This window comes from Rattus rattus, chromosome 14, assembly GCF_011064425.1.
Source record: "Rattus rattus isolate New Zealand chromosome 14, Rrattus_CSIRO_v1, whole genome shotgun sequence".
Classification (NCBI taxonomy): Eukaryota; Metazoa; Chordata; class Mammalia; order Rodentia; family Muridae; genus Rattus; species Rattus rattus.
In genome coordinates, this window is record NC_046167.1 from 8,126,175 (window position 1) to 8,151,472 (window position 25,298).

At 38.6% G+C, this 25,298-nt stretch overlaps 1 protein-coding gene across 1 annotated transcript in view; it reads right to left on the bottom strand.

Annotated features, from left to right (window-relative positions):
• Positions 1 to 25,298, bottom strand: part of Malrd1 (MAM and LDL receptor class A domain containing 1) — a 684,120-nt gene that overhangs the window by 564,754 nt on the left and 94,068 nt on the right. The window contains exons 7-9 of the mRNA XM_032884682.1: positions 20,906 to 21,072; positions 8,161 to 8,253; positions 2,204 to 2,411 (exon numbers count right to left, since the gene is read on the bottom strand). Of these exons, the coding sequence (XP_032740573.1) occupies positions 2,204 to 2,411; positions 8,161 to 8,253; positions 20,906 to 21,072 (468 nt within the window). The remainder of the gene's footprint in view (positions 1 to 2,203; positions 2,412 to 8,160; positions 8,254 to 20,905; positions 21,073 to 25,298) is intronic.

Consider the following 25,298-nt stretch of genomic DNA (forward strand, 5'->3'; position numbering starts at 1 on the left):
CCATCCAAAGAGGTTTTTGTTAAGCAGATTACCTGTTCTGGGGATATCTGATCAGTCTCCCATGGGATTCTAAATCCAGCACAGTTGATGATGAAGATTAACAATCAAAGTATCCATAAAAATCTTTACACGAGATAGTCAGTTTAACATATGTGAATGTGTGTGTGTGTGTGTGTGTGTGTGTGTGTGTGTGTGTGTGTGTGTGTGTGTGTGCATGATATGGCTACATATTTATGTCATATCATTCTATCAAACAGATCTCAGGCAGGCATGACAACTTTTTATTGAACTAATGAGCTTAAGATGTTTGGAAAAGTTAAAGCTAATAAGTTGTAGTATTTGTTGATAAGAATGGAGATTTTTCCCTGTAGTCACACGAAGGAACTAATAGAATCGTCTGAGTTTGATTACTCTGATGATTTGTATATGCTTGTCCCAGGGAGCGGCACTATTAGGAGGTGTGGTCTTGTTGGAGTGGGTGTGTCACTGTGGGCATGTGCTTTAAACCCTCATCCTAGATGCCTGGAAGCCAGTCTTCTTCCCTAGCAGATGAAGAGGAAGACAGAGAACTCTCAGCTCTGCCTGTACCATGCCTGTCTAGATGCTGCCATGATCCCACCTTGATGATAATGGACTGAACCTGTAAATCTGCCCCAATTAAATGTTGTCCTTTATAAGACTTGTCTTGGTCATGATGTCTCTTCACAGCAGTAAAACACTAAGAGAGTTACATTAGAATATTTACAGACAAGTAATTCATGGCATTTCAATAAGCAAAAACAAAACAACAACAACAATAACAAACCCAAACTGAAAAGACCATCTGATGTTCCAGGGATGTGCTTGATTTAGGATGCCCCTTGTTGTTAGGACCTTGTTGAGGGTGGCAAAGAATCATTTAGCACAGGGCAAAAAATAGAAGTCAGCCTTCCAAATGAATGATTGAAAAACACAAATATTTTCTCTCAGTCTTTGAAATAAAAAATAATAGAAGCTTTTAAGAAACACTCATTTGCCAAGAAAGAAATTAAGCAAGTTATCTATAAAACTATTTAAGTAAGTCATAGAAATGACTTTCACATACGTTAGAGAAAATAAATTCTCCTTATTCTTTCTGAATGGAAAAGAAAGGTAAGTACAATTCCCACTGAGATCACACTGGTTAGAAGATTATATGCTTAAAGTGGAGTGCTGGAGGATTTAATTGGACTTCTGTATATAATCAGGCTCACCTGGGAGTACTCTTTGTATGCCCATTGTCTTCTCCTGATATCTCCAATGCTTTTAATAAAGTCTTCACTAGCCCACCAAGAGAAGCACGCTGTGCAAAGATCTTGGCATCACAGGGTGGCAATTACCTTGTTGCAATATTTCCCCCCACATAACAAAATATCCCGAGTATAAAACATTACAGGAAAATAAATGTCAGAATTTTCATATTTTTTAAAAGCTCCTTATTTGTGATACAGAAAAAAGATTCATTTATTGGCTTAGAACCCACCATTTCTAAAAACATCCCCTGAATCTTAGTTGCTAAGCTACCTCATATGAGAACCACCATGTGGTTTCTAATGTAAATTCCATTTTCCTTGAAGTATGATGAGGTTTGAATCATTACAGAATGTCTCCTCCTCTCTCCTGTCTGAAACACTTTATAAAAGGCCTGCGGGGAAGGTGTTGGCCAAGTGTGGCCTTCCTGAAGACTGCAGATAGCTGGAGGTGGCTTCTACAGTCCCTATTGCTGGGGAGAGGCCATGGTGACACCTCATGTCCTTCTTATTCTCCCTCCTCAGATTCCAAGATAATTACTTAGAGGCAAAAACACAGCATATTAAACATTGTTTTACGAATCTATAATACATTCATCAAGAAAGTCACCCTGATCCTTCCCATAGTCTTCTTCTTTAATTGAAGTATTTTAAGCACAGGAGTGCACTCACACATTCCCACACAACACAAGCGTACCCACATCAATAACAGCAATTCACTTGTAGAACAAAGCAGGATGCTTAGCAATCTTAACAGCAATCACCAAGAATTAAATGAACAGAGAAGCCATCAAAGGAATAATGCTAATAAGAGTTTCAGAGTGAGAACACTCTTTCCTGCTATTTCAATGAAATTAGATGTTCTCCAAGGTTGCCTGAGGCTATCTAAATTTCCACAGTCATGAAAGAAAGCAGGTAAACAACGGCTGACTTACCACAAGCCTCTGAGTCTTCATCAGTCCCACCAGAGTGCTCTGTTCCAGAGTCGAAGACTGAAGAATGGGTAAGGCGCTGCCCCTTGGCACACGTGGACTCATTTACAGAAGAATGCTGCTGCAAGTGGGTCTGTCCACAGTTGCCGACTAATAGCTGATCAATCCCAATAAAACTTTTCTGACTCAAAACTGTGCCTTCAAAAACGACCTTATGAAATAGAAGCAGTCATTAAAGGTCTACCGACCAAAAAGAGCCCAGGTCCAGACGGGTTTAGTGCAGAATTCTATCAGACCTTCATAGAAGACCTCATGCCAATATTATCCAAACTATTCCACAAAATTGAAACAGATGGAGCACTACCGAACTCCTTCTATGAAGCCACAATTACTCATACCTAAACCACACAAATACCCATCAAAGAAATAGAACTTCAGACCAATTTCCCTTATGAACATCGACACAAAAATACTCAACAAAAATTCTGGCAAACCGAATCCAAGAGCACATCAAAACAATCATCCACCATGATCAAGTAGGCTTCATCCCAGGCATGCAGGGATGGTTTAATATCTGGAAAACCATCAACGTGATCCATTATATAAACAAACTGAAAGAACAAAACCACATGATCATTTCATTAGATGCTGAGAAAGCATTTGACAAAATTCAACACCCTTCATGATAAAAGTCCTGGAAAGAATAGGAATCCAAGGCCCATACCTAAACATAGTAAAAAGCCATATACAGCAAAACCAGTGGCTAACATTAAACTAAATGGAGAGAAACTTGAAGCAATCCCACTAAAATCAGGGACTAGACAAGGCTGCCCACTCTCTCCCTACTTATTCAATATAGTTCTTGAAGTTCTAGCCAGAGCAATCAAACAACAAAAGGAGGTCAAGGGGATACAGATCAGAAAAGAAGAAGTCAAAATATCACTATTTGCAGATGATATGATAGTATATCCCAAAATTTCCACCAGAAAACTACTAAAGCTGATAAACAACTTCAGCAAAGTGGCTGGGTATAAAATTAACTCAAATAAATCAGTAGCCTTCCTCTACACAAAAGAGAAACAAGCCAAGAAAGAAATTAGGGAAACGACACCCTTCATAATAGACCCAAATAATATAAAGAACCTCGGTGTGACTTTAACCAAGCAAGTAAAAGATTTGTACAACAAGAACTTCAAGACTCTGAAGAAAGAAATTGAAGAAGACCTCAGAAGATGGAAAGATCTCCCATACTCATGGATTGGCAGGATTAATATAGTAAAAATGGCCATTTTACCAAAAAGCGATCTACAGATTCAATGCAATCCCCATCAAAATACCAATCCAATTCTTCAAAGAGTTAGACAGAACAATTTGCAAATTCATCTGAATAACAAAAACCCAGGATAGCTAAAACTATCCTCAACAATAAAAAAAGGACTTCAGGGGAATCACTATCCCTGAACTCAAGCAATATTACAGAGCAATAGTGATAAAAACTGCATATTGGTACAGAGACAGACAGATAGACCAATGGAACAGAATTGAAGACCCAGAAATGAACCCACACACCTATGGTCACTTGATTTTTGACAAAGGAGCCAAAACCATCCAATGGAAAAAAAAAGATAGCATTTTCAGCAAATGGTGCTGGTTCAACTGGAGGTCAACATGTAGAAGAATGCAGATCGATCCATGCTTATCACCTGTACAAAGCTTAAGTCCAAGTGGATCAAGGACCTCCATATCAAACCAGACACACTCAAACTAATAGAAGAAAAACTAGGGAAGCATCTGGAACACATGGGCACTGGAAAAATTTCCTGAACAAAAAACACCAATGGCTTATGCTCTAAGATCAAGAATCGACAAATGGGATCTCATAAAACTACAAAGCTTCTGTAAGGCAAAGGACACTGTGCTTAGGACAAAACGGCAACCAACAGATTGGGAAAAGATCTTTACCAATTCTACAACAGATAGAGGCCTTATATCCAAAATATACAAAGAACTCAAAAAGTTAGACCAAGAGGGGAGACAAATAACCTATTAAAAATGGGGTTCAGAGCTAAACAAAGAATTCACAGCTGAGGAATGCCGAATGGCTGAGAAACACCTAAAGAAATGTTCAACATCTTTAGTCATCAGGGAAATGCAAATCAAAACAACCCTGAGATTTCACCTCACACCAGTGAGAATGGCTAAGATCAAAAACTCAGGTGACAGCAAATGCTGGCGAGGATGCAGAGAAAGAGGAACACTCCTCCATTGTTGGTGGGGTTGCAGACTGGTACAACCATTCTGGAAATCAGTCTGGAGGTTCCTCAGAAAATTGGACATTGAACTGCCTGAGGATCCAGCTGTACCTCTCTTGGGCATATACCCAAAAGATGCCCCAACATATAAAAAAGACACGTGCTCCACTATGTTCATCGCAGCCTTATTTATAATAGCCAGAAGCTGGAAAGAACCCAGATGCCCTTCAACAGAGGAACGGATACAGAAAATGTGGTACATCTACACAATGGAATATTACTCAGCTATCAAAAACAACGACTTTATGAAATTCGTAGGCAAATGGTTGGAACTGGAAAATATCATCCTGAGTGAGCTAACCCAATCACAGAAAGACATACATGGTATGCACTCATTGATAAGTGGCTGTTAGCCCAAATGCTTGAATTACCCTAGATGCCTAGAACAAATGAAACTCAAGACGGATGATCAAAATGTGAATGCTTCACTCCTTCTTTAAAAGGGGAACAAGAATACCCTTGGCAGGGAAGAAAGAGGCAAAGATTAAAACAGAGACTGAAGGAACACCCATTCAGAGCCTGCCCCACATGTGGCCCATACATATACAGCCACCCAATTAGACAAGATGGATGAAGCAAAGAAATGCAGACCGACAGGAGCCGGATGTAGATCGCTCCTGAGAGACACAGCCAGAATACAGCAAATACAGAGGCGAATGCCAGCAGCAAAACCACTGAACTGAGAATAGGACCCCCGTTGAAGGAATTAGAGAAAGAACTGGAAGAGCTTGAAGGGGCTCGAGACCCCATATGTACAACAATGCCAAGCAACCAGAGCTTCCAGGGACTAAGCCATTACCTAAAGACTATACATGGACTGACCCTGGGCTCTGACCTCATAGGTAACAATGAATATCCTAGTAAGAGCACCAGTGGAAGGGGAAGCCCTGGGTCCTGCTAAGACTGAACCCCCAGTGAACTAGACTGTCGGGGGAGGGCGGCAATGGGGGAGGATGGGGAGGGAGCACCCATAAGGAAGGGGAGGGAAGGATGTTTGCCGAAACCGGAAAGGAATAACACTTTCGAAATGTACATAAGAAATACTCAAGTTAATAAAAAAAAAAAAAAAAAAAGACATAAGAAAAAACATAAAAAAACAAAAATATTTTTACTTTTATGCAAAAAAAAGGACGAATGAATAGGACATTTAATATGTTAAATATAGGGGGTTGGGATAGCGGCCAAGGTGGGTGGGCTGGCTAGGGAGGCACAAGGCCCGGGGGTGGGTCCCCGGCTCCAAAAAAAAGAACCAAAAAAAAAAAAAAAAAAAAGAAAAAAAAATGATGAGTTTATACTCATAAAATACAAAAAAGGAAAAAAATTGAAGAAGGGTCATAGAGATAAATCACTGAGAAAAAAACACAAATGTGACCAATGACAACGTTACTGTTTGACAAATCTGATCTATATTCCTAAGGTTGGGTCCATGAAGGTTTCTGGGAAACTAATCAAGAGGAAACAAAGAGCCAGGTTACCATGCACATGCTCTACAACTTTTATTACAAACTTGTTATTCAAGTATCATCTTTAGAGTCCTCTTTCCTTTATTTTCAAGCAGAAAATAACAAAGAAGCATAGTTTAAAGATTTGAAAAGAACAAACATTAAAAACATTCCACTCACAAAAAAGTTTTCTAAAAAACAATGTATCGCCAGTCACTAATTAAAGGAGTGAATCCCGTTTTGTTTAATTGATCTTCTGGCTTCTCTGGAGATACAGGGTTAGTAAGTGTCTCCATCTCTCATTGCCAGCCAATTGCAGGACAAAGTCAATGCATTAAGGAGTCCCCAAACTTCTACCAAGAACAATGGTTAATGAACTGCAAGAGGACATAGCAGAAACAGCTCACTGAATGGCAACCTATTTCCTTCTGTCCAATTCAGTAGCCACTAGCTACGTGTGAGTCATTTACGTGGAATGAAATCAGATGAGAATCCAATTTCCGAGTCACATTAGCTCCGTTTCAAGTGTTCAGTGCGCTTACCGGTATTGACACAGGCTATGCAGCACTGTATCTGGAACTGGGGCATTCTCTTTTGGATGGGGGAAGGAGGTTCAAAAGACTCAGGAAGCAAACCTCACAAGCCTGGGAGAGCTGACACAAGATCTATAAGATTATAAAACCCTCCTTTCCTGAGAGTATAAAATCAGTGACCATCATGACCAAAGAGCGTGAAGAGACTCTTTTCCTGCAGAATGGCCTGTAAGAGTTATTCTGTCTGCCAATCCTGGAGACCATTCTAACATTCAAAATTTTGTGTGCTCTCATCCAGCCTGGCATGGCTTTGGGGGATGAAGGCTGGATGCCTTTGAGATATCTTTACGCCTATGAGTCAGCATTCCTCCACATTCTTCTAAATCAATCCAATTGATTGGTCAAGTTTCCTTTGGTGACATCTCTACTGATCTCTCCTGTCATTGGTACAGGGTCCTTCCAGACAAAGTAAGTTTTTCTTCCCAGGAAAAGTCACACACCAAAAGAGAATTTCTCTATTACTCCAGAGAATATCTCTATTGTTAATTCAATAGAACATTACTGAACTTCATACCAAAGGTCAATGAAAATAATAGGAATAGTGATTGACCCCATTCAGCCTCACCCAATTTAGGCTCTCTGCATAGATCTTCATATTTTCAAAAACAAAAAAAGATACACATTTCTTATTTTAAAACTACTTTTGATCAAATATCAGATGGCACATACATTTTGCTTCAGAATATAATACTTATTTTAAATTCCCTTATGAGGAGAAAAATATTCACACAGTTACATCATTCATCCATAATCAATAGTGCATGTGCACACACATTATTGGGCCAACAGCTGTGTCTGTTCAGAGCACTGAGAGATCAGATATATGATTCATTTCAGGCTTCAAAATTGATGAGTTTAAACTTTGATCTCCAAGTCCTGCTATTTCAAGTTTATATTTTAGTTTCATCTGCTATGCACATAGAAACTTATAACTCCAAAGCTATGCTGTCTTTAAATTTTGCTTTATTTTATCTATCTGCCAAATCACAAGACCAATTCCACTATGTGGAAAAAATAAACTTACTGAGTATGTCACCCAGAGGCTGTAAATATCAACTTATAAAATGTTGTAGATAGTAATCTCGCCACCTGCCTTTCCACAAAAGTTTGCCGTCTATCTGCATCCTGATGGGAAGTGTTTGCCTGGGGCATTGCTGGGAGCTGGAAAGCACTAGGCAAAAAGAGATGCTGAATGGGAAAGGCTTGAGCAAGAGGAGTCCCTCTAGAATTTCCTATGCTTACAACTTTGGTCCTGTTAAGGACCAAATGTAATGAAAATAAAATCTCTCTTGCTCTTCCCTTCTTGCTCCCAAATCCTTTCCTCCTCTCTCTCCACATGCTCATGGCCAGCCTCTACTCCTCTACTTCTCTACTCTTTCTGCTTCTCTGCCTTTCTCTGCCTTTCCTACCCTCTTAATTCCCCCTCCCCATGCCCTGAATAAACTCTATTATATATTAAAAAAGAGAAAGTATCTCATTGGTAATTAGTAAAAATCTAATTATTATTCCCAAAGATACAAGTCTACTTTTCTAATTTAAATTTAGCAGCGGATTATAAGTTATCTATTAAAGTAAAAGTTAAAGTTATAACAAAAATTTATTTACTTTTATACCTTAAATGTCTTCATATCTTCTGGTATTAACACATCTGCTTTCACCCACGTGCTGAAAGTTGATGTATTGAATATCCAAGTCCTTACTTCTTCCTTTGATTTGAAATAGAAAAGGAAATTTTATTCTCCTGTTTATATACATGCTCTCCTGACTACACTTTGATAAGATTTGGGTATCCAAACCTGAAGAGACCACCTCCAGTAGGAAGACAGGACCCACAGTGGAGGAATGGGGACTCCGACCCACCTACAAAACTTTTGATTCAAAATTGGCCCCGTCTAAACATTTCCACTTATTGATGCATGTGAATTGCACACAGTATCAGGTCTTGGTATGGAATTTTCATATATGCACACAACAGACACCACATCCAACACATATCTTCCTTTTTCCCCTTTACTAAGAGGAAATAAGCAACTGCACTTCTGAAATAAAACTTCAAAAGACAACTGGTGGAATTGCCGACCTTAATGCTGGCTTGATTACATTGTGCAACACTGCTGTGATACTTCAGAGAAGACTCAATAAATTACCTAGCTGCACATGCAGAACCATTTTGCATTTTTACCTATGAGAGAATTGACTCTCATTCCTATACAACACCATTATTGTCTGAAGTTCATATTCATATATTTGACACTTCTTCTACCACTTTTGCCTAAGAACCACTTGCCCTTAGATTGCTATAATGCTCATTCATTTCAGCAATGAGAAGCAAATGATTACTAAATGGTTTGAGCTAAGATCTTGAGACAAAGTCAATCCTGTGCTGCATATCAGAACTAATAGTATTGATCATTGTGATCTAAGGCCATGCTTCCATACTCTGAATTAATCCTATGCTTCTTCCCGTTTATATACATGCTCCCTGACTCCCTGATACATCCCTTTTGTAGATGGGTTGGAGTCCCCATTCCTCCACTGTGGGTCCTGTCTGCCTACTGGAGGTGGTCTCTTCAGGTTTGGATACCCAAATCTTATCAAAGTGTAATCAGGAGAGCATGTATATAAACGGGAGAATAATATTAGCAAGTATTCAAGATATTTGATATTTTTCTGAGGAAAATAAATCAAATTGTTCGTAATATAGGGAACCATAATGTTTCATGAAATCCCCTGGTGCAGATATGGGGCTGACAGAATTGGCTTAGGCTGAGCTCTGTCAGCCTTGCTTGCTTCCAATAAGAAATGGAAAACAAAAACAAAACAAACAAACAGTAAACATCTGTAGGTTGAGTCTATATGCAGGTGAGGGCTGGCACAAGTTAAGGCGAGGTTTGTAATTGGACAGTAAAAAAGTAGGTTGGGCACAGAGTTTTGGTAAGAAGAGAGAGAGAAGAGGAGGGAAGAACCAAGACGGAGGCAGAGAAGGGAAGACCTGGATCCATGCGGCCTTACATGGCCACAGGAATATTTCTTAAGGGCTGGATGTCTATAGGTTAATTTATCTTATCTAGGTGGGGAGTTTTCATCATTATCACTTGGCTCTGAGTTTACTGTGCAGACATTTCGTGGGGTTTAAATTTACTGTTATAAATCTGATTGCTAAATTACAAGCATCTGGAGTTTTGATTTTAACAGGCTGTTGGGAGTTGATATTATAACATTGGGGGCAGATGCTGGGAATGTATACAGAACTGCAAGAGGGTAGCTTCACTGAGACCAGGGGGCGGTGGTTGAAAGTGTGAGTAGAGTCTGCACCAGGGAGCTATGATAGGGCAGCTGCCTCTGGGGTCTCTAGAGTCCTGATTTTACCAGGTTGCTGCAACCAGAGAGTTGCCAGGTGGCAGAGAGACAGCCAGGAGAGGGCAGCTAGCAATGGGGGGCGGAGAGACTGACTGCCGGGACCAGACGATGACTAAAGGTGGCATGGTGTGGTGTTCTGGAACTGGCCACTGCTGATATGAATGTACCCACTAATGCCATATGACTTGACTATGCAGGCTAGCGAGGGTCAGAGGGTATTTTTAATATTTACCACAACAAACATCGACTTCTTAAATCGTATGATAGGAGGCAAATGTTCCCAGGCTTTAGGCTTCTTACTACATGCTCAGTTTTAAGTCTCTCATCCATTTCCAAGATTTTCTTGAAATGGATATCTACACCTGAGCAGGCCACCCTCTGTTATCTACCTCGGATTCTCAAGCCTCGAATCTTTAAGAACGTTCTTTAGAGCCATAAAATATTTTTCTTGTTATTTTTCATTCTTACCTATTTCTGAGATTTTTACAAGACAGAGACACTCACTGTGTGGTGAGAGTTGAGAGCTTACGTGTCACATTAAAATGATTTAGTTATAAGAAATTACGACCTACAACAAATTTCCTAACTAATTATTTCCACAGAACTTCGGTTCCTTAGTCTGAACACACTTCTCCAAAGGCTTTTAGTGACAGCGTATGGCAAATTATGCCCACTGATTCCCCCGGTGATCATTTTAGGAAAATAATGTAAAACAATTTGCCTTTTCACACAATGACTAATTGATTTTCATCTCGCTGAAGATACATTCGTTGAGTTGTATAAAATAAACCCAGCAGAGTTCTTTCAACACATGAATGCTTTTCTATATACTAACTTAATGGTATATTACAAATGAGATTGAGATTTTTTTTCCTGTCTGAAAACACTAGCAATGATAAAGGAAAATAATTCATCCTCAGCTAATTGAAGGTAGATTTCATTTTAATTCTTAATCTCACAGTACCCTGTTAGTTCGAACAGAGATCAATACTATTAAAAAAAAAAAAAAAAAACAAAAACAAGAAATCCCCAACTTTGGAAAGGTTCTCAGATATGTTCTAATTTCCTGTTACCTTACAAACCGATCACTAAAATGTTGACTGATCAAAATTTTTAAGAGCCTGTTGCTGTTCCAAACCAGGTTGAAATTGCTGACTTGCCTTTCACTACTATTTATTACTTCTCTTCTCAGAGACACTAGTTTCTCCCTCCCATTCCCAGTGAAAAAGTAAGATATATGACCTCCAAGTTCGCCTTTAAAAACTACTTTAAAACATATACTATGATAAAATCATGGAACTTGAAAAATAAGTTCCTTCAATAGAATTTTTATATTCTGAAAAATTGTATCATACAAAAACATCAATATTTTGTAAGGTATTTCATTCTGATCCAACCTTTAGATGCAAAATACCTCATGGTAGGAATTTAAAATGTCATCTAATTGTTACAAGCCCAGTTCCCATCATCCATAACTTGTTAGCACAAAAAATATCAAGAAGGGAGTTTTATAGACTATCGTTTTACAAATAGAGAAGAAAGTTCTAGACCCTACCTAGCTAGACAATATAAACAGAAACTGGATTCCCAGAATGAAAAACTTCGTTGTTTGAAGAAAACAAATAGTGGTTTGCAAGAAGACGTATTTGAAAGATAGTTGAGCATCTTCTTAAATGTATGATGAAGCATCAACATAAATGTAGTCTTATACTTAAATGTAGTCTGAGGCAGACTCAGCATTCATGATCAATAAAAGGTAAAGAGGGGATCAGAGAAGACACAGATACTTTCAGAATAAATAATGCTCCACACGCAACCAATTTGAGTTGATAAACAAGATTCTATTCTGTAGGATAAATCCCTCTGGGATGCCAGAGTAATTCACACTAACAATTATATGCCAGTTGCAGGCAATTTTCCAGTCTTTTCTTGCATAGCTTCAAGGCCACTAATAGAAAGACACCATTTGTTTTTATTATTATGTGTACTGAGATTCTGAAAAAAAATCCATCAGTGATATTTTGAGTAGATTAAAATAATCATGAAAAAAATAAAGCATGTATGATTGAAATTTCTATTGAAATGTATTATAATATCTCATTGGATGTGTAAATAAATATTAATAAATTATTTGCCATTTAATACAATGGGACCATAGTTTTAAAGCATTCCCAGCCACAATTTGAACTTAATAAGACCATTCTAGAAGTTTTCACTATTCCCTGGTTAGAGGAGAAAATTGAGAAGCTGAAAGATTACTGAAGCATTCATGGTGCCATTGCATTTACAGATTAAAACCTAACTTGGTTTGGAGATTGCAAGGTGTTGTTTGTGGAGAGTTTCTTCTGAGCATAAGGAAAATTGCTAATGTTACATAAAATATAATAAGCTAATTTATGCCAGTCTCACAAGCAGCAGATTTAATTGAATAATATACATTGAAGAAATATAGTAATATTGGTACCAACTATGACTGGAAACCTGTCTCAGTGACACATTAAAGAAGGAGCCATATAAGCTGCCAATGGAGAAAGGCAATCTGTAGTCATGTCCAGCTATAATGCCAATGAACCATAATAATGACCAAAATGGTAGGATGTTCTAAGAGGTGCAGTAGTGGTACCCATATCCTAGGCATACCCAACGATCATATATCTGTTCTTCAGGCTGGTTCAGGTGGACGTAACTCATGCCTGGCTCGGTAAACTTAGCCAAGTACTTGCTTGGTCCTTAACCAGTGCAATCTCTAACTGTATGCTAAATACATGTCCTTATATTTATAGAAAGGTATATATCTTACATCTCATCAAAGAAACTTCCTTTTTCAACAGAAAGAGATCATTACAAAAATGCACAATGGACAAAAAGCAAAGATCAACTGGCTATGTGGTACCTGTCCTCGATTAATTCACTACAATAAAACCCTACACCTAAGACTCATAGAACATTAAGGAAGACAATGGAGTATGACTGTAAGAGCTAGAGTTAAAACCTGTGTTAAATAATGAAATAAAATATATTAAAAGAAATTACACAAAAGAGCTAGACAATCAAATATTTGCTATGATGCACTCTTTTATTAAAAAGACATGAATTGGTTTAGGATAAAAACATAGGCTGAGTGACAGTTGGATGAATATGATCATGATATTTATATGAATTTCTCTAAGGACAAATAAAAGTATCATATTTTAAAAAGAATACTAGTAATATCTCAGCAACAAAGGAAAACAGACCACCATATATTAGAACAGCACCCACATAATTTAATGTTTTAGAATTCTGCAAGTATTTACGCACAGAGCAAACAGAAGGAAAAGGACCAGATATGATGAGAACAGTTCAAAAGCAAAGCAAAAGGTATGTAAAATGGATTCCTCCCCCATCCTCAGAAATCCTTCTGAAAAGCATTCTTATCTTTCAGGATTAATTATCTTGACATGCCAAGCTTCAGAAGGGAAAAGAACAGAATAAAATTCTGGTGACAGGTTTTCTGTGCCACTAGACAGGCCCATGTGACAAATATGCTTGTCTTATCAATGTGTCAGGCTAAAGCTATGAGGAAATTTCAAATGGACTTATCCAAAGCATGCTGAAACAAACGAAACTCATTTAGATAATCTTACTGGTTATCCAATGTTGGATTTTCTGCAATGTTTCCTGTTTTTCTTAGATGACTGTAATTGTTTCCAGTGGTTTTTGATTCCTATCAATGACTAATCCTCTTCATAATAATTGAGATTTTTTAGAGTATATCATGAGAATACGAAGTGTAGCTAATTTCATTCGACTAGGTTGGAAAGTTACAAAATTGTTTCACTCACTGGGATAAACATAATGTATATTCCTTTTGTTCTGTTGTTAATTTATTATTATTGGATGTTTTATGTATTTACATTTCAAATGTTATCCCCTTTCCTGCCTCTCTTAAACTCCATCCACCATCCCACTGCCTCTTTGAAGGAATTCCCACCACTCCCACCCACCTACTCCCAACTCAACACCCTGCATTCCCCGACACTGGGGAATTCAACCTTTACCTTACCAAGGACTTCTCCTATTGATGCTAGACAATGCCAACCTCTGCTACATATGCAGCTGGAACCATGGGTCTCCTCATGTGTACTCGTTGGTTGGTGGTTTAGAACCTGGGAGCACTGGGGGGGGGGGTCAGGTTGGTCTACATTGTTGTTCTTCCTATGGGGTTGCAAACCCCTTCAGCTCCTTCAGTACTTTAGCTCCTCCATTGGGGTCACGTGTTCAGTTCAATGGTTAGCTGCAAGCATCCTATCTGTTATCAGTAAAGCTCTATCAAAGCCTCTCTGGGGACACCCATATCAGGCTCCTGTAAGCAAGCACTTTTTGGCATCACCAATAGTGACTGGGTTTGGTGTCTGCATATGGGATGGATCCCCAGGTAGGGCAGTCTCTGGATGACCTTTCCTTCAGTCCCTGCTCTACACTTTTGCCCCTGTATTTCCTCCCAAGAGTATTTTGTTAACCCTTCTAAGAAGGACTGAAGCATCCACATTTTGGTCATTTGTCCTCTTGAGCTTCACATGGTACGTGAATGGTATCTTTCAGAATCCTGAGCTCTTGGGCTAATATTCACTTATCAGTGAGTATATACCATGTGTGCATGGTTTTTTTGTTTTTTGTTTTATTTTGTTTTGTTTTGTTGGACTGGGTTACCTCACTCAGGATATTTTTCTAGTCCCATTTATTTGCCTAAGAATTTCATGAAGTCATTGTTTTCAATAGCTGAGTAGTACTCCATTGTGTATCCATTTCTCTGTTGAGGGACATCTGGGCTCTTTCCAGCTTCTGGCTATAATAAATAAGGCTGCTATGAACATAGTGGAGCATGTGTCCTTGTTATATGTTGGAGCATCTTTGGGGCATATGCCCAGGAGTGTTATACCTGGGTCCTCAGATAGTAAGTACTATGTCCAATTTTCTGAGGAATCTCCAGATTGATTTCCACAGTGGTTGTACTAGCTTGCAATCCCACCAACAATAGAGGAGTGTTCCCTTTTCTCCACATCCTCTCCAACATCTGCTGTCACTTGATTTGAGTTTTTGATCTTAGACATTCTGACTGGTGTGAGATTGAAAAAAAAACTCAGGGTTGTTTGATTTGCATTTCCCTGAAGACTAAGGATGGTGAACATTTCTTTAAGTGCTTCTCTGCCATTTGGTATTCCTCAATTGTGAATTCTTTTTTTTTAGTTCTGTACCCCCACTTTTCAATAGGGTTATTTGGTTCTCAGGAGTCTAACTTCTTGAGTTCTCTGTATATATTAAATATTAGCCCTCTATCAGATGAAGGATTGGTAAAGATTTTTCCAATGTGTCGGTTGCCTTTTTGTCCTATTGACAGTGTCCTTTGCCTTATAAAAGATTTGTAATTTCATAAGGTACCATTTGTTGATTCTTGATCTTAGAGCATAGGCCATTGTTGTTAGGTTCAGGAAAATTTCTCCTGTGTCTATGTGTTCTAGGCTCTTCCCTACGTTCTCTTCTATTAGTTTGAGTGCATCCGGTTTTATGTGGAGGTCCTTGATCCACTTTGACCTAAGCTTTGTAGAGGAGATAAAAATGGGTCAATTTGCATTCTTCTAAATGCTGACCTTAAGTTGAACCAGCCCCATTTGTTAAAAATAATGGTTTCCTCCCCCTACCCGGATGGTTTTAGCTTCTTAGTCAAAGATCAAGTGACCATAAGTGTGTGGGTCCATTTCTGGATCTTCAGTTCTATCCCATTGATCTACCTGTCTATCTCTGTACCAATACCATGTAGTTTTTATCACGATTGCTCTGTAATACAGCTTGAGGTCAGGGGTGGTGATTTCCCCAGAAATTCTTTTACTGTTGAGAATAGATTTCCCTATCCTTGGTTTTTTTTGTTTTATTTGTTTTTGGTTTTGGTTTTTAGTTTTGGTTTTTATTCCAAAGAAATTTGCAAATGGCTCCTTCTAACGCTATGAAGGATTGAGCTGGAATTGGATGAAGATTGTTTACGTATGCGCCTTGAATTTCTGGTATTTCCAAGACTTTTAACATGAAGGTGTGTTGAATTTTGTCAAGTGATTCATCAGCATCTAATAAAATGATTATGTGGTTTTTTTCTTTGAGTTTGTTTACATAGTGGATTACATTGATGAATTTCCATATATTAAAACCATCCCTGCATCCCTGGGATGAAGCCTACTTGATCATGATGGATGATCATTTTGATGTGTTCTTGGATTTGGTTTGTGAAATTTTTATTGAATATTTTTGCGTTGATATTCATTAGGGAAACTGGTCTAAATTCTCTTTCTTTGTTGGATCTTTGTGTGGTTTAGGTACAAGAGTAATTCTGGCTTCATAGAAAGAATTGGGTAGTGCTCTGTGTGTTTCTATTTTGTGAAATAGTTTGGACAGTGTTGGTATGAGGACTTCTTTGAGGTTCTGATAGAATTCTGCTCCAAACCCATCTGGTCCTGGGCTTTTGGTTGGGTTTGGTTGGGAGACTTTTAATGACTGCTTCTATTTCTTTAGAGATTATAGGCCTGTTTAGATGGGTTATCTGATTCTGGTTTAACATTTGGTACATGGTTTCTATCTAGAAAGTTGTCCATTTCATCCACATTTTCAAGTTTTGTTGAATGTAGGCTTTTGTGATAATTTTTTAAATTTCCTCAGTTTTTGTTATGTCTCCCTTTTCATTTCTACTTGTATTAATTTGGAGACTGTCTCTGTGCCCTCTGGTTAGTCTGGCTAAAGGTTTATCTATCTTTATGGCTTTCTCAAAGAACCAGCTCCTGGTTGACTTTTTTGATTCTTTGTATAGTTCATTTTGTTTCTACATGGTTGATTTCAGCTCTGAGTTTGATTATTTCCTGCCATCTACTCCTTTGAGTATATTTGCTTCTTTTTGTTCTAGAGCATTCAGGTGTGCTGTCAAGCTGTTAGTGCATACTCTCTCCAGTTTCTTTTTGGAGGCACTCAGAGCTATGAGTTTTCCTCTTAGCACTGCTTTGATTCTCTCCTATAAGTTTGGGTATGTTTTGCCTTCATTTTCATTAAATTCTTAAAGGTCTTTAATATCTTTCTTTCTTTCTTTCCTTCTTTCTTCCTTCCTTCCTTCCTTCCTTGACCAAGTTGTCATGGAGTAGAGTGCTGTTTAACTTCCACATGTATGTGGGTTTTCTGTTGCTTTCGTTATTAAAGACCAGCCTGAGTTCATCATGATCTGATAAGATGCATGGGATTATTTCTATTGTCTTGTGTCTGTTAAGGCCTGTTTTGTGACTGAATATATGCTCAGTTTTGGTTTTGTTTTAGCATGAAAGGATATCATATATATATATATGTATATATATGTATATATATGTGTGTGTGTATGAATACATATATATCATTCATATATATGTGAATACATACATATATTCATATATATGTGAATACATACATATATATTCATATATATGTGAATATATATATATGTATATATATATATTTGGTTCACAATTTCCGTTAGTTTCACTGTGTCTCTGTTTAGTTTTTATTTCCATGAACTGTCCATTGATGGGGGTGGGGTGTTGAAGTCCCCATTATTATTGTGTATGATACAATGTATGCTTGAGCTTTAGTAAATTTTCTTTTATGAATGTGGGTGCCCTTGCACTTGGAGCATAGATGTTAAGAATTGAGAGTTCACATTGGTAGATTCTTCCTTTGATGAACATGAAATGTCCTTCATTAATCTTTTTTGATAACTTTTGGTTGAAAGTTAATTTTACTTGATATTAGAATAGTTACTCCAGCGTGTTTCTTGGGACCATTTGTTTGAAGAATTTTTTCCAGCCTTTTACTCTGAGGTAGTACCTGTCTTTGCCACTGAGGTGCCTTTCCTGTACGTAGCAAAATGCTGGGTCCTATTTACGTATCCAGTCTGTTAGTCTGTCTTTTTACTGGGGAATTGAGTCCATTGATACTTATAGCTTTTAAGGAATAGTGATTATTGTTACCTGCTATTTTTGTTGTTAGCAGTGGAATTGTTTGTGCGGCTATCTTCTTTTGGGTTGTTGAAAGAAATCAATCTCTTACTTTTTCTAGGGTGCAGTTTTCCTCCTTGTATTTGCCTATTATCCTTTGTAGTGCTGGATTTGTGAAAAGATATTGTATGAATTTTGTTTTGTCATGGAATACCTTGGTCTCTGCATCTATGGTAATTGAGAGTTTTGCTGGATATAGTAGCCTGGGCTGGCCTTTGTGTTCTCTTAGGGTCTGTATGACATCTGCCCAGGATCTTCTGGCTCTCATAGTCTCTGGTGAGAAGCCTGGTATAATTCTGATAGGTCTGCCTTTGTATGTTACTTGACCCCTTTCCCTTACTGCTTTTAATATTCTTTCTTTCTTTTGGTGTTTTCTATTTGGTGTTTAGACTATTATGTGACAGGAGGAATTTCTCTTCTGGTCCAATCTATTTGAAGTTCTGTAGGCTTCTTGTATGTTTATGAGCATCTATTTCTTTAGGTTAGGGAAGTTTTCTTCTATAATTTTGTCAAAGATATTTACTGACCCTTTAAGTTAGGAGTCTTCGCTCTCTTCTATACCTATTATCCTTAGGTTTGATCTTCTCATTGTCTTGTAGATTTCCTGGATGTTTTGGGCTAGAAGCTTTTTGCATTTTGCCCTTTCTCTGACTGTTGTGTCAATGTCTTCTATGTCATCTTATTCCCCTGAGATTCTCTCTTCAATCTCTTGTATTCTGATGATGATGCTTGTATCCATGACTCCTGATCTCTTTCCTAGGTTTCTTTTTGGTTTCTTTTTTGTTTCTATTTCCATTTTTGAATCCTGGATGGTTTTGCTCAATTCCTCTGCCTGTTTGGTTGTGTTTTCCTGTAATTCTTTAAGGATTTTATGTGTTTCCTCTTTAAGGGCTTCTACCTGTTTACCTGTGTTCTTCTGTATTTCCTTAAGGAAGTTATTTATGTTCTTCCTAACGTCCTCTATCGTCATCATTAGATATGATTTTTAAATCTGAATCTTGCTTTTCCAGTGTGATGGAATATCCAGTATTTGCCGTGGTGTGAGTAGTGTGTTCTGATGATGCCGAGTAGCCTTGGTTTCTGTTGCTTATGTTCTTGCTCTTGCTACTCACCGTGTGGTTATCTCTGATGGTTTGGGCCGTGCTGTATCTTACTGGAGCTCGTAGCCACCTGTGGGCCTGTGAGCCTGTGATCTTAGAAGGGAGAGCACTGCTGTGAGGCCAGTTGTCTCCAGGCCAGCTTTTTGTCTATAGGGCTGTAGGGCAGCCTTATCTGTGGGCACACATGGAGACCATGGAGACTGGAAGTGTCCTCTCCCATATTTTTCTCTGGTTCCTATGCCCTGTAAGCTCCTGGGAGGTCCCACTTAGGACAGTTATTGAAGCAAAAGTGGGGTCTCACTTGTGGGCTTAGGAATGAGTACGCTCCTTGAGGGCTGTGGGACCTGGGTACAGATGTAGACTGGAAGCCATAATGTTCATTCTTATAGCAGTATGTATTTTAATTCAGTTCACCTTAATTCAACTCAAACTTAATCTAACTCATTTGCATTACTCAGTAGCTACAAGTCCTCATAGCTGTACTTACTGATCAGAACAAAGAATTTATTTCCATCATATTTATGATTTTAATGTGTAGATATAAAATCTCATATAGATTACAACACAACTCTAAAACACAATTAACAATGTATAATCCCAAACATTTCATTTCTTTTAAACCCTTCATCTCTTAAATGATTTCTAAACTTTGGAATTTTTATGTATATGTCACAAGTATTTTTAAATCGGTAGTGTTTGACTTCTTAAAAACGCTTAAAATGTATAATAAAAATAGTAAAAAAAAATATCTAAATCTAGTGCTAGATAAATAGTTAATGATTAATCAGAGTACTAAATTCTATTGAAGATATAGTTAAGAAAATTATTGGGAAGCAGTCTTGCCCTTATTGCAGAATGATAGAAGGCAAGAAAACCAGTAACCCTAATTGTCTCAGGTTTTGTGTGTTGCAGACACTGTCCCAATTACATAGCAGACTCTAAGGTCCTGCACGGTGGTTAAATGGCAAGTTTATGTTCTGGGTCTTCACCATCAGTTAAATTTTATCACTGTTCCTGAGAACCTCCTTAGAGGATCTTTGTCTGCTCCTTCCCATATTTTCCCCTTTGTCAGCTTGAGGTAATTGCATCCTGCAAACATAGACAGCAATCTAGACAGACCTCTGAGGACAGACTATGGAACTAGGAGTTACCCAGATCCTTGAAGGCAGACAAATAGGGAAGGAAGCCACACTTGGATAAGAGAGATGGCAAAGTTTCTGACTTTTTCACCTTGGTGACCTTCAACAAAGCTCTGGCAGATCTTTTCCTCCCTTGTTACCCGGCCCCTACCCCAGCATCTAGCAGATGACCAGTCTAGGCTGCTCAAACAACTTCAAGACTTGAGCTCTACCTCTGTACCCAATGTTGTGGGTCTGCCATCTTCCCTTTCTTTGTTTAAACTGATAACTCTGAACCAGAGGAAGAAGTTCCCCCCTCTCGCTCTCCAAAGGTCACTAACCAGCCCAAAGCCCTCCAGGAATGGCTCCCTCTGCCTTGTCTCTGTGTGCCCAGATGTGTGTGTTTCTTGGTCTTTAATAGAAGTAGTTTTCATATATTGTAGAGCAAAAAGAATACTTTCTGTTCTTGCAGAAGTCCTGGTATTAGTTACCAGTACCCAAGTGGAAGGTAAGGTTGATGACTATTGTAACTCCATTTACAGGGGACGCAACACGTCTTCTGACCTCTGAGGGCATTGTACCCATGCAGTGCACATGAAGACAAGCAGGCATCCACATACATATCAATAAAAATAAACACAATGTCTGAAATCTATGAATAAGAACTAGAAAGACAAATGTCTAAGGTCAAAAATGTCATACGTTCAATGGATTTTAAATAATTGCTAATTTTCTTACCTTATCATTGTACAGTCTTACTGTCAGAACACTGTTTTCCATGGTGTAATAGAACTGAAGATGGCAGTTTCCATCCAGGCAGTGACATACAGAGCTGTTTAAATATGCACTGTTCTCTACAGGTCCAGAAGTAGATGGATGACTGGCCCTCATCCATACAAAGGAACCTAAATGTAAAGACAAAAGAAGCAATTTAGGGAAAAAATGGTGGGTTACATTTTTCAACAAAACTTTTTACGAAGCTTACAAAACTGGGCTCAAAGTACTTTACTTTAAAGGATATGAAACCTAAAAATGATTGTACCAATTACTGATAGGCCTTAATTTCACAAGTCAATTCCCTCCTCATTCATCAAGTTAAGGTTTAATGGCAGCTTCAGTGATGGAATTTAATATTTCTGTAAAAGAAATATATGGTTTAAAAATTCTACACCATTAAGTTAGTATACTCCACTGAGGACCAGCCTCAGCCCTTTCGGGGTCCTTGAGAATGGGAAGATTGGATCAGCATGAAATCAGAGTCTCAGGCAATGATGCAGGTGCAAGCTTACAGGTGACTCATTGCAGTTCAGATGCTGTGCTGTGAGACAGCGCTTGCTCTTGCTCTCCCTCCCTCTCCCTGCCTGCCTCCCTCCCCCTCCCCCTCTCCCCTCCTCTTCTCTTCTCTTCTCCCTCTCTCTCTCTTCTCTTCTCTTCCTTCCCTTCCCTCTCCCTCTCCCTCTCTCTCTCTCTCTCTCTCTCTCTCTCTCTCTCTCTCTCTCTCTCAGGTTTTTCCTCTCTCTGAGTTCACCTCAGTCTTTTATCGGTTACATATCTCCTTGTTATACAACAATCCATGATCAAAGGCCTTTCCATTATTTTTCTCAAGGCCACTTTTTCCCCCAAAAACCCCCATGTAACTATGCCACCCAAAAGAACAATGCACACACAAGTCACAGCTCAGGGTCTGCTAAATCAGGTTATACGGTAACTTTTAACTCCCCGAAAACCCTACAAACCATAGGTCATCTGGGCCTAAACTTGTGTTTACAGTCTTACCCTTTAAACAGAAAGGAACTAAAGAGGTCAAAGTAATATTAATATTTCTAATGTCTTAATTTGCAAAAAAATCTCTTTACTAAGCCCATCCAAATATCTATTTGTGCAATGCTTTTCAAACTCCTTTCCGGATGCTATTTTAATTCCTCTTGCAGTTTTCCCTAGGGCTCCTTCACAGTTCAAGCTCTATCTTTTAGAACTTGTAATCTAATTTTCTTAGACAGGCAATGGCAAACCAGTATGTTACAATGTTTCCAGGAACGTCAGTTCACTAATTCAATGGCCCCTCATGTAGTCCAAACTCTTCTCCTTTTTTGCATTTAAATTTTTATTGGATATTTTATGTATTTACATTTCAAATCCCCCATCAACCTACTTCTATGAAGATGCTGCCACTCCCATGACCCACTCCCACCTCAACGTCCTGGCATTGCCCTACACGGAGGAAACAAGTCTTCACAGTACCAAGGACTTCTCCTCCTATTGACATCAAACAATTCCATCCTCCACTACATATGCAGCTGGAGCAATGGGTCCCTCCATGTGTACTCATTTGATTGGTGGTTTAGTCCCAGGGATCTCTGGGCGATCTGGTTGGTTGATGTTGTTGTTCTTCCTATGGGTTTGCAAACCCCTTCAGCTCCTTCAGTTTTTTCTCTAACTCTTCCACTGGGGACCCTGTGCTCCAGTGGTTGACAGCAAGCATCTGCCTATGTATTTGTCAGGCTATGGCAAAGCCTCTCAGGAGACAGCTATATCAGGCTCCTGTCAGCAAGCACACCTTGGCATCAGCAGTAGTGGTTAGGTTTGGTGGCTGCATAGGGGATGGATCCCCAGGTGGGGCAATCTCTGGATGACCTTTCCTTTGGTCCTTGCTCTTTGTCCCTGTATTTCCTCCTGTGAGTATTTTGTTCTCCCTTCTAGGAAGGAATGAAGCATCCACATTTTAGTCTTCCTTCTTCTTGAGCTTCATATGATCTGTGAATTTTTTCTTAGGTATTCCAAGCTTTTGGGCTAATATCCTCTTAACAGTGAGTGCATACCATGTGTGGTTTTTTGTGATTGGGTTACCTCAATCAAGATGATATTTTCTAGTTCAATCCATTTGCCTATGGATTACATGAAGTCATTGTTTTTAATAGCTGAGTAGTACTCCATTGTGTAGATGTACCATATTTTCTGTATCCATTCCTCTGTTGAAGGGCATCTGGGTTCTTTCCAGCTTCTGGCTATTACAAATAAGGCTGCTATGAACATAGTGGAGCATGTGTCCTTGTTATTTAAATGTTGGAGCACTCATCCACCCTTCATTGTTTTTATTATACATATATCTTATAGTTTCCCCCAATAATATTTTTGGACCAAACTTTCTATTATTAGAGAACTCTTCTGTGGCTCTCACCATTGCTCACTAATCCGGTAGATGCAGCTATTTCCTTCTCTTTCTTGTCCCTTGTATTTTGGATGAACACCTTTGTCCTTAGTGTCCCAGGCTCAATGTTCCTTTTCCTGGAAGATCTTCAATTCTCTTAACTACTAAAACTTCAGGTTTCTCAAAAAAAACATTTATTGATTCAACTATTTCCTTAATCATCATGAGTTGGATAAAATTTCCCAGAGAACAATTAAAGCCATCAACCTCCACACCAAGAACCTTTTGTCCCATTATGCCTGTGCTGACTCTTTGAATGGCTATTGTTGTTATAGACATCAAAGCCATTTCCTTCTCTAGTAATACCCTCAATGTCTTTCTCAGAAATTTTTTACCAAAGTTGTATTTGAGGACAAATATGGTATAGAAAAAGGCAGAACAAACAAGCATACAAGAAAGTGCAGAACCCTCTGTATATTAGAAAGGTAGAGGTGCACTATTCAGGTTGCTGGTGTCCACAGCCAAAACTGGGTCATAATGCCATGATGGCAACCAGGTTGCACCTGACATGTACGGTGTAGATATGTGTGTGGCCATGTGTGTATATCCATGGTGTCAGTACACGTGTGTGCACAGATGGAAACCAGACGGTAATATCCATCATCTTCCTCAGTCACTGTCCACCTTCTTTTATGAGACAGAATCTATTCTAGAGACAGGACACAGACCCTGTCAATTATGCAAGGCTAGTTGGGAAGAATGTCTCAGGGAACTTCCTCTCTCTGTCTCCTGAGCACCTTGGTTATAAGCATTGCTCCATGCCTGGCTTTGTTTGCTTCAATTCTGGGGCCAAAGGCAAGCACCTGACTTATGTAGCCATCTTGCTAGCCCAATATTTTCTTTTAAATATCACAGTGGGTTTTTCCTTTTATCAAAACGTATTATTTTTTTCTCTTAGAATTAAACATCTTTTATACAATGTTTTTCTAGTTTTCCCATAAAAATCTTGCTAGTTTTAAGTGTACAATTTAAAATGCTGTTTTTCTTTAATACCGCATGGAAGGAATAGTTATCTATACTCTCATTAGCTACAGCTATAGATTTTGTAGTAAACAAAATCACAGTCAATTTCTTTTTACATATTTAAAACTAATTTGGACTGTTCTTGAGTCAATAATATCAGTAATACAAACAACAAAGACATTTCTGTTATCTATTTTACAAAAGTAAAATATGAAACCTTCATTTCTCTGAAGGTTAATAAATATTCCTATAGCTGCTTAAAAAAACTATTTAAACTACCAACTAAAGAGTTGTGTATTGAGCATGGGCTGTTTCATTTTTGAGTTGTTGGTCACTGGGATCCCATATTAGGCCACAGATATTGCTCTCGGCAGACAGGAGTAAGGAAATATAACAACACATTTACCACAGAGATGCAGAAGTGCCAGCAATGTCCATGATGAGTGAAGCCTTAAATCTGCCTCAGGAATTTAGGGAGCTAAGCAATGCCATGACAAAAATCACTAAGCAGAGTGCCAGTGGAGGACAGAGGGAAAGCCGGATAGACAGAGGGGGATAAAGAAGAAAACCAACCTGACTGAACGTGGTTTCTGAAACTGTTCTGATTCTGAACCGGGTGTAAGGGGCTTAGAATTTGGCAGTCATATCAAGGAAACAAGAAAAATATGCATAAACTAAAAGGCAACAACTCTTACTGGGTACAGCAGAATCCAGACTGCAGAGGAAATGCACACAGAGACTTCCAAGGTACCAAAGCCACACGGTGCAACTGAGAAGATGGGAAAGTGCCCATTTTTACATGTCCTGGAACCATTCTGCATGCATCCAGCTTCGGTCACCACAAGCCATCTACATTGACGGCATGTTGGAAGGGCAGATTTAACTCTCTTTAGCTTTCCTGTCTGTCCTCATAGAGAGGCTGCTCAGAATGTCTTTGAAAACCACAAAGTGAAGTACAAA